We start from the raw sequence: 16,081 nt of genomic DNA on the forward strand, positions 1-16,081 counted from the left end.
TAATGTGGTCTTCCGAGGTGATGTAACATTAGCAAGGATTTCGACTGCAAAACAGAAGAAGAAGAAACATTAACACAGGCAAATAAGATGGTTAAAATCGCCCACGTTGGTACTCTATCTTATAATCTCGCTCGACACCTAGTTAAGTGAATTACGTTACTAATCTTGCTTAAATTTTGCCCAGTAACCGAGTCACATTAGCAAAAATCATATGGTATGACAACTTATTCAAAGTTTCTCACTAAGCTAAGTTTAAAAAGTTGAGGTAGTTCATTGAACAACAAGAAAGTTTAGGTATTCGATTGTACAACATACAAAAGTTCGAGTACTTGCACTCCTTATCCCAGTTGTTTAACAAATGTGCATGTTGTGTAATATTGTCCGTTTTGGGCCTATTGACCCTCACAGCTTTAAAACGCGTTACACAGATATAGAACCCTCAAGCCTTATAAGCCAGTCCAGGACTCTCCCCTAGGCGATGTGGGACAAGAGAGGCTCCTCCTTCCTTCCCTGCGCACGTCCGAGGACCAAGGCACGGACGCACCGCCATCCCTCCTCCCCGCGCACCGCCGCCTGGGCCGTCACACTCTCTACCACTTACGAGCACAGTGCCCTCGGTATGGCCCCACACGCGATCGGGAGTCGGCTCTGATACCGCCTATAACACTCCGAGTCTACACTGTGTAATATTGTCCACTTTGGGCCCACTGACCCTCACGGCTTTAAAACGCGTTTCACATAAGCTTCCGCTGTGCTGAGAACAAAGCCTTGAGAGGGATGGCGGTACGTCCGCGCCTCAAAAAGGACAATATTGGGCTTGGGAGAGGGATGGCGATGCGTTCGCGCCTCTGCCCAAGACAACGTGTTTTAAAGCCGTGAGGGTTAGTGGGCTCAAAGTGGACAATATTATACAATGTAGACCTGGGGCGTTACAGAAGATTAGCCAACAAAGTATTAGGTACTCTGTATGTATACTTCATCTTCTCATTTGACTTCTAAGTATTCCACCGCGTGTTTTAACCTAAGTTTTCGACTAATCACATCTCGCTAGAGCATCCAAAGGGTCATTATATATGACTAAACTATCTCGAACGAGTTTCTCTAATCTTATCGTCAGTCAGTGTCACATGTAATTATTTCTATTGAATTCATTTCAAACCTTAGCATTCCTTGAGTGCCAAAGGTGCAATTACGCATTCACATATCAGATGCAGTGTTACTTTGCGCATAATGTTTCACCTGCCGAACATTTAGTGCCATACAAAACATCGCTAGCCTTATGGCCTCATATCGAATTGATTTTCTCTAAAGCTTAAGTAACGTCGGTCGAACTTCTGCACTCTTCTTTCCTCCTATTTGTGATCGGAAAGGTCACTTTCTCTGCGTTCCCCCGTTCAGTTCGACGAACGGGCTACATGTTCCTTTCCTTAATTCGCCTACTTCAATGCTGCTGCATCATTGTAAAATTAGCTGCCCCTTCATTACAAACAGATTCTTATTAGAAATATCTTTCTGCAAAGCGAACATGATCTAATTTGACTGTTTACGGCATACACCCTATGTCACCCCTAACAATATAAACACGTGCCAATAAAAATTGAGAGCAGATGCAATGCAAAATGGTGCCTGCATCTCTGTGGTTCCGTCACGTTTGGTGGATGTTCATCCTTATTAACCAATCTCTACGAGGCTGTACCCAATTGGCTTCCGTAATCCTTTCTCTTGAATCAATTCACGCAACTTCACAGCATCAATCCATCCCCCTGCAGCAGAATACATATTTGACAGTGCAATGTAATACCCGGAATTTTCGGGTTCCAATTTAAAGAGCAGCTCTGCAACTTCTCTTCCCATCTCTATATTGCCGTGGTAGTTGCAGGAACTTAGCAAAGCGCCCCAAATGGCTGGCTGGGGCCGAGTTTTCATCTTCTTGATAAGTTCATAAGCCTCAAACAGCTTTCCCGAACGGCCAAGCATGTCAACCACACAAAGATGATGCTCCGTAACAGGTTCAACTCCATACTTGTCCTCCATATGCTCATAATACCAGAGACCTTCTCTAACTAATCCAGCATGACTGCAAGCTGATAGAAGGCTTATAAAAGTGGTTTTAGTCGCTCTTATCCCGGATTCGCGCATTTTCTTGAAAAGTTTCAGTGCTTTCTTACTATTACCATGGTACCCATGGGCAGAAATCATAGAATTCCAAGCTGCAATGGACTTCTCAGGTGAGTTTCTGAATACTTGACAAGCGACATCCAATCTCCCACAGTTGCTGTACATATCAACGAGAGCTGCAGATATAAAAGAATTCTCATGAAACCCTAATCTGAAAACTCGAGAATGAATTTGTGTTCCTAGCCGCATGATGCCAAGCTGTGTACAGGCTGAGAGAATGTTGACTACGGTGATCTCATCATATTCAAATCCAAGACGTCCAAAGAGTTCAACTGCTTCCTTAGCAGCCTTGTTCTGACACAAGGCAGAAATCAGACAATTCCATGAACATAAATTGCTATTACTAATGGAACTGAAGACTAATCTTGCACTGGCAATATCTGTGCATCGTCCATACATAGTAATAAGTGCATTACACACACGGGTGTCTGATCCTATAGGAGTTTTGAGAGCAAGCCCATGGATCAATCTCCCTTCAAGAAACCGCTCAAGATTTCCACAAGCTGATAAAACATTGACAAGCGTGATGGAATCAAAAGAGACATTATGTTTACTCATTCTGTTAAATGCTTCTAAAGCTTCCCAAAAGAAGCCACTCTTTGAGCAGCCGGCAATGAAAGTGTTCCAACAAGTGAGATCTTCATGAACTGAATGCGTCGTCAATAACTTGCACGCTGCTCTAATATCTCCACTAATGACATACATGTGCATGACGGAATTTAAAGCAACAACATTGTGTGAAAATCCAAGTTTTAACTGCAGACAGTGGATCGATTTTCCAAATCTGAGGTATTCAGGGGAATTACAGGAAGGAAGAATGGCTAATAGAGTAGGTAAGCTGCATCCTGAGCACCATAGAAGCATTTTTTTTAATAAACTTTGAGCTTTCTCAGATAGGTCATTCTGGGAATACCCAGCGATCATTGTGTTCCATGAGATCAAATCTCTCTCCGCAGTGGAATCAAACAAAATCTCAGCTTTCCTCACAGCACTGCATCTCAAATACATATTCAGAAGACTGTTGGTCACCTGCGGATCAAGTCCCATCCCTCTGCGCGTAATGTAGCCATGAAGTGCTTTTCCCTCTATCAGTAGTACTGCATCTGCACAAACTGAAATTAGAGTAAGAAGAGTCACTGAATCAGGCTGGACGGATGCTGTTGATTGCATTTCATGAAGAAGATCAAAAGCTTCCAGAATCATTCCGTTTGAGGCACAACCGTCAATTATTGTGTTCCAAGAAACGACATCATGGAGAGTCATTGCTCCTCTAAACATAGCCTCGGCATCCTCAATGTGTCCGCACTGAAAATAGAATGCAATAAGAGAGTTGGAAACTGAAATGCAGGGGCTTTTGTCGTAACCATTTTTGATTGCCAAAGCGTGCAAAGTACTACCACAACTTAGTTCTCCCAATGAAGCTGCAGCTGAAATAGCACACGAGAGACTTATACTGTCCCCCATTTCATCATACAGTGCTCTCTCTCTAAAGTAGAGTAGGCACCTTTTAGGATTGTTGTTGTGAAGACATCCACTGAGTATCGAATTCCAAGCAATATCATCTCTATAACCGATACCGGCGAAAATGCTCTCTGATGAGCTTAGATCACCACATTTTGCATACATATCCATAAGTGCATTACACAGCGAATAATCGGATAGCGTCCCTGACTTCATGCTTAAACTGTGAACGACACGACCCTGAATCAACTGATTCGTGCGCGTGAATATTGACGAAACTATTAAAAGAGAAGTGGAATCAAAACCAATTCCACTTTCCATCATCTCAGCAAATAGATCCAGAGCCCGACCAAACCACTGGTTGTCAGCCAAGGAAGTGATCATCGCATTCCAAGCGATCGCATCTTTATCGGGAATTTCATCAAACAAAGCGCGTAAAGCACTCGGGTCCGCAGCCCTTGAGTAGGCCATGAGCAGAGAGGTTGCGATGGGCAAGTGAGCGAGAGCCCCGATCTTGAGGGCCGAACAGTGGGCAATTGGGACACCTTCTTTGTCACCTCCCACGGCGGACGTTTTGACGAAGCCAAGAACTCGGCGAAAGCGGCCATCTCGCGAATGCCACTCTCGGTCAGCCATTTCGTCGAACGGGACACGGACGGAGGAGAAACTGACAGATTGCACCAACGCACGGCGAGATTTAAGCACGGGAGAAGCACGGATTCCGGGTGGCAAATCATATTTGCGGATGAAACTAACATTGTCAGGAACTGAGCGCGCGAGTCCAGTCCTCAAACACAAGTTAGTCAATGTTCTCTCAGCAGCAGCAGCCTTCTTCGCTTCTATGACCGCTGCCTTCGCTTCGCACGGACGAAAGTTGGAGACTCCAAGATCGAACGGCGAGCAGGTGCGTTCAGACAGCCGTGCTCGTGCAGACCGAGCGAGAACCTTCAAAAGGAACGGACTCAGGAACAAGCCCCGGCGACCCATAAACCATGGCTCGCTGGTCAATGATTTCGACTGAGATGGGCTGTTCAACAATATATGCAGGTGAGTTCACAAAGAGCGTGGATAGATACCACGAAACAAGAAACATTCGCACGAGACCCACTTAGGAAAACGGTCGGACAAACATGTTCCTCCTCGTGTTTTTTCTCCGAGGTCTACCAAACAACGGTAATGCGCGCCACTGAAGTAAGGGCGCTTCTTAGGGGAGCGCAATTGGCAAATGTTAGTTTTTTTTTTTGAGTTAATATCACAAAAAATCCCGAACTGATACACCCGTGATAAATTTATCAAAAATTTATTTTTTGATAATCAAAAATCCCAAATTGATACATTTACGATAATTTTACCCTCCTTTAGTTTCCGTAAATTTTACTATCGGATTTCTGAGTTGGATGACACGTGACAGTTGACGAGTATACCAGTTTGGGATTTTAGCATCCATTTGTCACATGTGTACATTTTTCATGGTATTAATTCAATTTAATGGAAGGTAAATTTATGACAAATATACCGGTTTGGCCTTTTTTGTGGTCAAAAAATTAGTTTTGGATAAATTTATCACATGTGTACCGGTTTGGGGTTTTTCGTGATAAAAAAAGTAGTTTGTGATAAATTTGTCACAGGTGTACCAGTTTGAGATTTTTCGTGATATTAACTCTTTTTTCCTCCTATTCTCTTTCTTTTTACGATAATACTACGGGGGATAATTACACAAATAGTCCATAAACTTTGGCCAGATGTGCAATATCGTTTCTGAAATTTTAATTTGTTTAATGTGGTCATGAATTTTTAATATATTCATTGTTGTCCCTAAACTTTTAGTAAATGTTTAATCTAGATCCTTCTATGTATTAAATAGTTCATGGACTAAATTGAACATGTATAAAAAGTTTAAGAACCGCTTTGAACATATTAAAAGTTCAAGGATAACATTACACATTAGATTAAAGTTCATGGACTACACTGAATAAAATAAAAGTTTATGAATCACATTACACATTGAGTCAAAGTTCAGGGACTATTTGTGTTATTTTCCCTTACTACAATTCATCAGATTAACAATGAAAAATTTATCAATTTCGTTTTTGCGCCATGATTTTGTTATAAACAATTCAAATCTAATACAAACATGATATATTTATTGAACGAATCAAATAACTCCGACACGTTTAAATCGAGGGGAACCATTAGCTATTTTCTAATGTTACTCTTAATTGAAGTGATATCGTGATTGTTTCCGTGATGTGACATACCTGAATTAACTCACTCGAAAGATTATCCATCTCACGATTTTGGCCTTTTGGCATACAAGCACTTTCCCAGTAGATCATTCATCCCACTTGCCATTACGTCAAAATGCGCCTTCATAAGTAAAAATGTCCTAGGCAGGCTCTCTCCCTATTCAGTGTGCAATTCAATTCATTCTTAGCCCTTTGCCATCCTAAAAGTCAGGAGCCACTCTTTATTCAAGCTCTTTTGCTCCTGTGACCACTCCCCGCCCTTACTGGACCGGATCGTTAGAGTTTCTTCTCTTTATCCATCGGCATTATATATCACTCAACCAAAGCTTTTCCAATAGTGATGATCTTGGCTACTTTGGCAATCAGTTTTCGCTAGCCGGATTGTGTAATTACAGAGTATGGCATGGGAAATGAAGCGACCACGTAGGCAGACTCGTTTAGTTTCGGGATGCTCCTGCTCGAAATGTTCACGGGGAAGAGGCCGACAGACAACTGCGCTCAGACATGGTCTGAACCTTCATGACTTCACTAGGAGAGTGTTGCCCAAGCGAGAGACTCACCTTCTCGATTCTCTCCTTTTGATTGAGTATTATGCTTGCATCGGGTGCATCAACAAGCAGGTACCAGAGCCGGGCCACACCTACCAGGTAGCAAAATGCTCGAGCACATGGTCGGAATACCACGGAACAGCCTTTCGTGCTCGTTGGAATCGCCCAGAAGCAGAATGGATGATGGCAATGCGGCTAGAGAATTGCATTCCATCAGGGCACACCAAAACATGTGCAAATTGGAAATATGGGTACTGATCTTTGAGACTGTTTTATGAGGCTAAAGTCCTTGCACAACATGGTGACATGATCCGCTGAGAGAAATATGAACTGCGAAGTACAGAGACAGAGAGAGGAGAGATAGACATGATTTGATTTATTCGACCCCCTTGACCTGCAAAATCAAACAGTTTCTGTAGATGAAACCAGCGTGGCTGGGTCGGATCGTGAACATTTAGGTGAACCGTAATCATATAATCCTGTTAAAGTTGAGAGTTCAACCGTTGAACTGTTAGACCACAATATGATTTTCATAGTATGACAGGAAGGATAGCAAGTGTTAATGTTTTACTGTGGAGTCCTGCATCATGCTTGTTCCAAATACCCTTCAAAAGTGTTCATTAGACTCAAATGGCGATAGCCTTCAAACATTGAAGAACGTTTAATTCTGCCTGACCTACATATGTATAGAAAGACATTCGATATCACAGAAGTATAGCCCAAAAGACCATGCTAAACTCGAAATAGAAGTAAGTACATGCCATAAAAAACTGGCGAATCTTTTAATTGTGCCTGACCTACATGCCGATAAAATGAACAAACTTGCTAGACTTTGCCTTTTCTTCTTTTTTGCTTAAGCAAAGAAACTTACCAGACAAGGCACAGCAAGTAAATTGGACACCTTTGTCAATGGGTGGTCTCAGAAGAACTGAACAAGTTCTAGCTGTTGAGTTCACGGTCTAAAATATGCACATTTTTTGGTGTGTAACTTAGAAAATGAAGCTGAAAAAGAAGCTGCTTGATTTTAAGTTTGATCTCCGGTTGACTTAACTGTAAAGTTTTGGTTTGAGGTTTCTTGTTTTCCTGATATCTGAGAATGGCTGAACTTCTAATATCTGAAAGTGACGGAAATCTGTGTCAGGACTCGGATGATGGCAATGTCTGCATTGCAGAAGCTGCAATTCTGGATATACAACAGGCCTTTGTTTACTCGGATCAGCCTAACGGTGGTCCCTTTAAGCCACTGTGACGTTCCAATCTCATACTAGCAAATGACAGTTATCCGAGTAAGTAAGAAAAAACCTCCGATCAAATTATGTACACAAAATATGGGAGTTTCTTTTCTGCTTCGTTTTCATTATGGATCAAAATTATGCTTTCGTGTCTTTGGATACTCTAACTTTGCTATCCTAAACGACAGGTTGCATTCTTTTGTTTTAGGAATCCATCTGCAACGATGCCGGGAGTTATTATGCTAGATTTAATTAATTTAGGCTGACAAATTACAGGGAGTTTTGGTTGGTTGAATAAGCAGAAAATAGCGAAAGAAAGCAAGGCAATCTTTCACAATTCATTTGCTGTTGTAGCACACCAAAAGCTTTATTGCGATAAGAGGTGAAACTGGAAAGCAAGAGAAAAAAAGAAGAATGCGACTATGTATATCACAATCACTGTCTGCTCTTCTTCCTCCTGAGAGTTTCGAGCACCGATTGTGCAGTGCAATACGCAATCGCCTGGACGGTGACCATTGGATTCACCCCCAGAGCCGTCGGAAAAACGCTGGTATCGGCCACATACAGCCCTTCCACTTCCCACGTCTCGCCCATTGGGTTCACTGCCGAGCTCCTTGGGTTGGGCCCCATCCGACAGCTGCCCATCTGGTGGGCAGAGCATATCGGTGTTGACAGGCCGTTTATTGGCCTCGCGCTCTCTTCCTTCACGAACCGCTCGAACTCATGGTAGCTCGCTCGCTTCACGTTCAGTGTTTTCCCACCGCTGTGGTGCGTCCCAATCTCTTCGGCGCCGGCTGCTGCCAGTATCCTCAGCACCTTCTCGAGCCCCTTCTGCAGATTCTGCTCATCGCCGTCATCTATCTTGTAACTAATGAAGTTCGACGTTGTGATCATCCCCAACCCTTTATCCCTAGCAAGCGCGAATAGGTGGGCTGTCCTCGAGAACTTGGTCATCCTTTCTTTCATGTCTAGGCCAGACGTCCAGGGCATTAGTACCGAAAACATGCCCGGGTGCAAAGATGGGGTCTGGATCACCGCGCCATACCCGGAATTGTCAAAATTCCCAACAACTGTGGACATTGCCGTCATTATGCCTCCTTCATAGCTCTTCTTCTCCTTCTCCGGCCACAGATCTGCCGTCTTAGTGTCTGGGAAGTAGCCCCACGCCATGGTCACCGGATGGAGATGCAAGTTCTTCCCGATATTGGGATTTTTTAGGCCGCTTCTCTTTAGCAAAGCCGGTGTACTAAGAGCCCCGCATGCCACAATGGTGACCTTGGATTCGATGATGCAGACCTCCTTGATCCCGTTATGCTCGAACTCGAATGCGACCCCAGTCGCTGTGTCCCTCTCTCTTCTGATCCGCCTTGTGTGCAGGACCTCGATGGCTTCGCATCCGGGGAGAATCGCCCCGTTCCCGGATTCCACTAAGTCGACCAACCATGTCTCCGCGGTGCCCTTTTTCTTCCCATCCTTGCAGCCCAAGCAACACCAACCGCAATAGTGATCCGCGGGTGAGTTCCTAGGAATGTTGCTCACAGGATAGCCCAATTCATGACACCCTTTTCGTAGCACTGCATTGTTGAACCCTTCTTCGCTGATTCCCGACTGAACTCCCATTCTCTTGCAGACAACATCCAACGCCTCCTGGTACAACTTGCTGTCGAACAGCTCTAGATCATACTTGCTCGACCACTCGTTCATCACATGCTGTGGTGTCCTAATGGAGGCGGACCAGTTGATTGTGGATCCCCCTCCAACAGTGGAACCTGCGAGCACCACCGTGCTCATATCTTCGGTTGCTATGAGCCCACCGGAGAGGTACATTTGATCCATGGTCAGCCCTTCGAGCAGGGAGAGATTACTCCTGGCACAGTAGCTTCCCTTTTCCAGGACAAGCACCTTGTGGCCCGCCTTTGCAAGCACGCCAGCGACAACCCCGCCGCCTGCGCCCGAACCGATCACCACTGCATCGCACTGGATGCTCAAAGATGGGAAACAACGCTTCTGTAGATTATCATTCGAGGGACAAATGAGGACGGGGAACCCGGACTGTTGGAGACTATTCGCGACGATGTCTCGCGGGTGCTCCATGTGGATTAAACCTCGATGTAGAGGTCCAAAGACGGCTTCATCTTCATAACCATTCTTGGCTGTCGCTTGTTCTTGGTCTTGCTGTTCATCTGCTGAGATTTGGCAAGACGTATGCTTTAATTTCTTGGAGTTTTTGAACTCTGGATCTGGTCCAGCATAGCCGATCGCTCTCCAGGAAAGGTTGCGATCCTTCTCATCGACCTGAAAACAAATTGAAACTTATCATTCTCGTAGAACCTCATTCCCACAGATTAGAAAGAATGATTAGCACTGAAGAAAAAATCTCTCCATTGTTCATTCAAAGGAGGGACAAAACACACCCATCTTCCTATTTTACAGCTAATTTATTGTACTGGATCAAATCACGTAGGAGTGAGCGGAAAATGGGTTGCCCGCAATTCGAATCATCACTAGAAATTAACATTTGCTTCCATGCCGCTACATTTTCCTGCTATTATGATTGATTATGTCCATCATATTAAATTAAGAGATAATATTCACCGTACGACTCGTAAAATCACTATATACTTTATTTTTTTCTATAAATAATTTCACCGTCATGTAAGTGTTACTACTTTGTACTTTCAAGCATTCAATTTGTTGAGATAAAATGTACCAAAAACATTTGTTGAGATAGAGCAAGTGGGGAGCTAAATTTAATGGGAAAATTATCTAAAAAGTCATAAACGTATTGCACTTTTGCCAATTAACTCATAAACCTTTTAAGTTTGTCAATTCAGTCCTAAACATTTTCACTTTTTGTTAATTCAGTCCTAAATATTTTCACTTCTTGCCAATTGAGTCCATCTATCCAATTTTGGTCGGCCGGCGTTGACGTGGCTGCCGGTCGTCCGGCCAACGCTGATGTGGCAAATTATTTTTTCTTGCCCTTCTTCCCTCTGGCCGGTCCGACGACCGACCATAGGCGGGGGCCGACGAGGTCGACCTCACCGGCCTCTAGTGAAGCTCGCCCCCAACGGCCATTGGCAAGGGCGAGCCTCTCCCGCCGTTGCCAAGTCGACCTCGCCTAGCCAAGGTGAGGCCGACCGTCGTCGCTGGGTTTCACCTCGCCTAGCGACGGCTAGGTTGGCCTCGCCATGGCTGGTCGAGGCTCAATTTCGCCAGATCTGGGTGAGGTCGAGCCTCGCCCAGCCAAGGCGAGGCCGGCCAGTGCCGTCGCAGGTCACCTCGCCATGGCTGGGCCAGCCTCGCCCTTGCTAGTGGTCGGTGGGGGCGAGTTTCTCCAGAGGCCGGCGAGGTCAACCTCGCCGGACCGGTCAGAGAGAAGAAGGGCAGAAAAAAAAAGATTAAAAATTCAAAAAAAATATCTTTAAAAATTGTCACGTCAGCGTTGGCCGGATTGTCTGCGGCCTCGTCAGCGCCGGCCGATCAAAATTGATCGGATAGATTCAATTTGCAAGAAGCGAAAAAGTTTAGGACTGAATTGTCAAACTTAAAAGGTTTATGACTGAATTGACAAAAGTAGAATAAGTTTATGACTTTTTGGACAATATTTTCTAAATTTAATAGATTTGACCTTGGTAAATTCCCCATTAAAGCCTTGGATGTGCCATATGGGCAATCTGACTGACTGATAGGGACCAACAGCAACCGGGACTATTATAATGGACGTGTGCTTAAAAAACAGAAGGATGCAACTCAAAATCATTATATAAGATAAAAAAAAATTTCCTGTGTTTTTTTAATGAATTTATTGAGTGCGAGTCCCATCCCTCTCTTGCATAATTGTAGCCGAAACATTTATGGTAAGTCATTAAGTTTTTTGTTCCCCGGAGGGATATAAATTCTTCAGAGTTCTCAGATGATGGGTCTGAACATTTTGGTGTCTCCAGCTATAGAACTCTCGATTTAAAATTCCCAATTTATTGAAGGGTCTCATTCTCGTCCAACGAGCTACTCTGGCTGAGGCATAAATTGTGTGGACACCTGATTCGAGCCGGCTCAAAACTTCATGACATTTTGTATATCAAAGCGAGACTTCACCTTACGATTTAACCTTTTAAATTAAGTGGCGGTTGATTAATACAATTTATCATTGCCATCCACACGTATGAAACACGCACTATATGGATCAAGTTGTTCTGATTTTCATGATATGTTACCATTCTATGTTAAGGAAATACAAGCAAAAAAATTTCGACCGATTAAGGATGATAATACCTAAAACGTACCACATGTTTAAACTATGTATAGCACTGTTTTTCTCCTAAAAATTCGATGAGCTGTTTATAATAGTCGTGGTGAAGCAAGTATTATCTGCAGTTTTGAGCATTTATTGGTGAAGCTGATGGGTATGGACACCTCGACAAGAAAAAATGCTCCCATGTCACGTCTCCTAGTTCTAATCCAACTTTTTTTTAACTATACAGTCTCGATCGATTTCAATGCTCTTGTTACGTACTCTGGAGATGACAGATAACATTATCCGACCATTCATGATTCCATCTCCTAAAGTGTATCTACTCTTGTCGACCAACTTCCCACCTATTCTATATTAAACGATAGAGCCCACCTTATTAATTGGAATGGACCGAATTCATATCTTGCCATCCCCCTATAATCTCCTGCGCGAGATTAATTTCCGAGACAGTCGATTTAGCTTATAAACTTTTGTTTTACTCGTTGCTTGATTAATAATTAAATGATGAGTGGAAGGATGATTCCTTTTCCTTTTTTTTTTCACGGAAACATAATTGACTAAAATTACAAGTTAAACTAGGTTTAGTCGTTTCTTTTTGAAATTGAATAATTCGACATATTTTTCAGAAGGGGTTCTAGTAGGTGAAAATGTAACTATCAATAAACTCTTATGGACCGGATCTAATGTAATCATTTTTTTAAATATTTAATGTGTTCAAAATATAACTACATAGTTATTTTTTGTGTTTTTGCCACATCCTATATGTAAATAAATATAGCTAGTTGATCAAACAAGTAATCTGTGTTGCGCCAGCCGATCGGCTTCACCACCAGTTTCCAGAACACAGGTGAGGTTACAGAAACAAATAGGAAACCAATGGCCGGAAAAAGAAAAAAAAGATTAAATTGGAAAAGAGCAATGCTAAGTTCAATAAATTGATCATATTCGAGAGTTAACAAGAACAAATATATCATATCACTTAGCATATTAGTTTTATAAATTCACTTTCATATTCCCAGCATTGTCAATGGGAAAAATATTCAGCTCTTGTCGCACCAGGAATAACATAGCTCGTACTTATCAATACCTCGTGATTTTAATTTTGAATGGATTTGTGCAAAAATTTCTTGCAAAAGTCTTCGTTGAGATAACCTAATTGATTTTATTTTCATATATTTCTTTGCAAGTAATAAATGCTTTATAAAACAAATATTATTACTTATATTGAATCTTTTATTTATAATACTCTCAAAACACTTGTCAACATCGTGACATGGGCTATGTCATATCTTTGTTTTTGGTCCAGACATCAAATGGTCATCGATTTAAGAAGAAGAGCACAGAAGCTTTATGCTTCGTTATAAGCGCCTTGTGCTAGCCTGCTAGGGTTTAAACGCCCTAAGTTATTTAATTGTTCAACTGGTAACAATACCGATAAATACATCATCAAACTGCACGTGGCACGCGTGCATGCATGCAGCTCAGCGTGGCGATGAAGGTGACAGGTAGCTTCTCTCTTCGTCACACCTTACATCTATTTTTTTAACAATATGAACAAAATATCTCACTCGAAAAAGAAAATGTTCTTGGTGTCTTCGAGTTCAAAATGCTCATTTGATTAGCCATACAAATCGCAAAGCATTAATCAATGATATACCTTTGTGTCGCTTATTAGATTATGAAACCTCACTCCAACTTTCAACGAGTTTTCACCTTGTAGTTGCGGTTGATGGGTAGATTAGCATTATATCTTAAGGCAAAAGTATAGTGTTACGGTTTCTTAATCATATCTAGGGTTTTAATATTCATGATGAGGACAGTCCCGTCATTGAACCAACTCAACCACTTCTCTCATCTTTCAGATAGAATGACACGACTCGATGCATTAAGTGCTGGGGCCAGTTTTGGAAAGCTTTCCTCCATTTGAACCCTCCCAATTCAAGGTGAAAAGAATGTGGATTCAGAAAGCGTACGAACCTGAGTGAAGAAGACGAGGAGGGTGAGAAGCTTGAGGGCACGCGCGAATATCCGGAGCAGAGGGAAGACGCTGCGAGACCACCGCCTCACGATCTCCTCCCTTCGCCGCTGCGGAATCTCGGAGAATCTCTGCACGTACGGGAAGTGGCTTGAGAAGCATTTCCGGCCGCACAATATGAAGGTTCCGATGCATGTCGAGAGGAACCACAAGGCGAGACGGAGCATCCATAGCTTTGGGTGTTTCATCCTCTCACTGATGAGCCCCCCTAGCTGCATGAACAGCAAAAAGAAAAAACAAACCCTACATTTAGGCTAGGATATCAAAGCCGATGGTTGTTTGGGTTTTATTTTGTTTTGCTTATAAACACTTAACGTGAATACAAAGGCCTATTCTTTCATCCATTCCTAGTCGGAGGAAACCATATAGGTAACACACCGATCAGAAGAATGGTTGGAGGGAGAAAGTTTCCACCGACCGTCGACCCGGAACGAAGGAAAGCACAGCCCGAGAAAGAAAAAAGGTGTAAGTACGAAGATTTCAGATTTTGATTTTGGACTGCGTATTCATTAGGGTCTTCTTCTGCATCTTATAACGCAATTTAAGAGAAGAGAATGAAGGATGTTGTGTTTTGGCCTAAAAGAAGAGGAAACAAAAGCAGAGATGATGATGAGCGTGCATTTGATACACATTGTTATCAATCTCACAAGATTTTCACAAAAATTGGCTTAATATTTTAATTCCAGAGAAAGGCCACAGCTCGAATGAAGGATGTACTAACATGGATGCCTCATTTTGGAGGTGCAAGAACAGTGATTGACCAAAACCCCATTCATTCTCAACCAAAAAGTAAACATGGCATGCCTTCTCGATGGGGAAAAAAAACCAAACGAATGTCTAATGTTGTCGGACTATTTACACAAACTGTCTGGTTTAGTAAGTAAATACTGCGACGCAACATTGGCCAATCATTTGCCTACAAGAAAAGCAAAATTTGCATAAAATCAAGTTACCTTCTCCGGAGTTCCGGCCATGGAAGCTGAAGTTTGATAAAACTTAGCAACCTCCTCGTCCCCATCACTGTTGCCACCGGAGGCGGTGTCGGAAGGATGATGAGGCTGAGCAATGGAGGGCAAGAAAGTGTCACAGAGAGCGGTGAGAGTGTCCATCTGACGAGGAGAGAGAGAGTTCACATAACTGACTCGTCGTCTCTCTCCTCTTCCTCCTCCTCCTACTGATCCGACGAGCTTTTCGTCGTGGCCGAGCTGGATTGCCACTGTGTGATGATCACGATCGCCTCGCAGTTTGGCGTCTCCCTTCTCGTTCCGCCCCATTCTCTCTCTCTGTCTCTGCGACAGAAGCTTGCGAGAAGAAATGGCGAAATGGGTCGTCAATTTATGGTAGCAGGCACCGCATTAGAGGGAAACAAAAACAAGGGGCTATATCTTTGCTTCTCAAAGCCCGTGTATCAGCCAAGTAGCCAGTTGGTGTGCATTAGATGTTGCACTTGGAGAGAGAGAGAGAGAGAGAGAGAGAGAGAGAGAGAGAGAGAGAGAGAGAGAGAGCAGCGTGGTGAAGATGACGAACCAGAACTGTGGATCACAGCCAAGCTGCGTCAACGGAAATGAGTGTGTGAATTGAGGCAGGTGCAAAATCGAAGAGGCCTGACGAACTCTGTCATCGCAATTGACTCCTTCATTTTAATTATTATTTCTGTGACCCTCCAAACTAAGATTACGTTTGGCAATTATTTTGTTCTCGAAAATAATTTTTGTTCAGAAATAATTTTTTTTGATTTCGTGCCCGGAAATAATTTCTAAATATTTGAACGTATTTGGTAACTGCCCAAAATTTATATTCTTGAATTAAAAAAAGAACAAAAATGTATTCGGTAATTGCACAAAATTTCTTTTATTAATAATATTTTAATAATATTTTGAATTTTTAATATTTCTTTCTTTTTATTTTTCTTTTATTTTTCTTCTTCTTCCCTTTCCTTGGCCAGAGCCGGCGAGGTCTGGATCCTCGCCACCTCACCGGATTTGGCGAGGGCAACCCTCGCCAAGGTCGTCGAGGGCGGCCCTTGCCGAATTTGGCAAGGGCGGCGGTGAGGGTCGCCCACACAGATCCGACGAAGGCGGCCCTCACCCAGGTAGCGAGGGTCCAACCGTTGCTCTCGTCGGTGA

At 43.0% G+C, this 16,081-nt stretch overlaps 2 protein-coding genes across 2 annotated transcripts in view; both read right to left on the bottom strand.

Moving 5' to 3' along the window:
• Positions 1 to 1,147: 1,147 nt before the first annotated feature.
• LOC115675443 (pentatricopeptide repeat-containing protein At4g19220, mitochondrial) lies at positions 1,148 to 4,852 on the bottom strand. Its single transcript, XM_030598097.2, has one exon. The coding sequence runs from the start codon at positions 4,624 to 4,626 to the stop codon at positions 1,672 to 1,674; it is 2,955 nt and encodes a 984-aa protein (XP_030453957.2). The 5' UTR covers positions 4,627 to 4,852; the 3' UTR covers positions 1,148 to 1,671.
• Positions 4,853 to 8,006: 3,154 nt separating this feature from the next.
• The window catches only part of LOC115675444 (long-chain-alcohol oxidase FAO4A), a 35,201-nt gene continuing 27,126 nt past the window's right edge, over positions 8,007 to 16,081 (bottom strand). The window contains exons 2-4 of the mRNA XM_056318609.1: positions 14,909 to 15,236; positions 13,898 to 14,167; positions 8,007 to 9,960 (exon numbers count right to left, since the gene is read on the bottom strand). Of these exons, the coding sequence (XP_056174584.1) occupies positions 8,101 to 9,960; positions 13,898 to 14,167; positions 14,909 to 15,229 (2,451 nt within the window). The 5' untranslated portion in view covers positions 15,230 to 15,236 and the 3' untranslated portion in view covers positions 8,007 to 8,100. The remainder of the gene's footprint in view (positions 9,961 to 13,897; positions 14,168 to 14,908; positions 15,237 to 16,081) is intronic.

This window comes from Syzygium oleosum, unplaced genomic scaffold, assembly GCF_021117445.2.
Source record: "Syzygium oleosum isolate NSW1041296 unplaced genomic scaffold, Sole_v2.1 Sole_v2.15, whole genome shotgun sequence".
Classification (NCBI taxonomy): Eukaryota; Viridiplantae; Streptophyta; class Magnoliopsida; order Myrtales; family Myrtaceae; genus Syzygium; species Syzygium oleosum.

Coding starts and splice junctions, on each gene's coding strand:
- LOC115675443 (XM_030598097.2), bottom strand. CDS start 4,626: ATGGGTCGCCGGGGCTTGTTCCTGAGTCCGTTCCTTTTGAAGGTTCTC.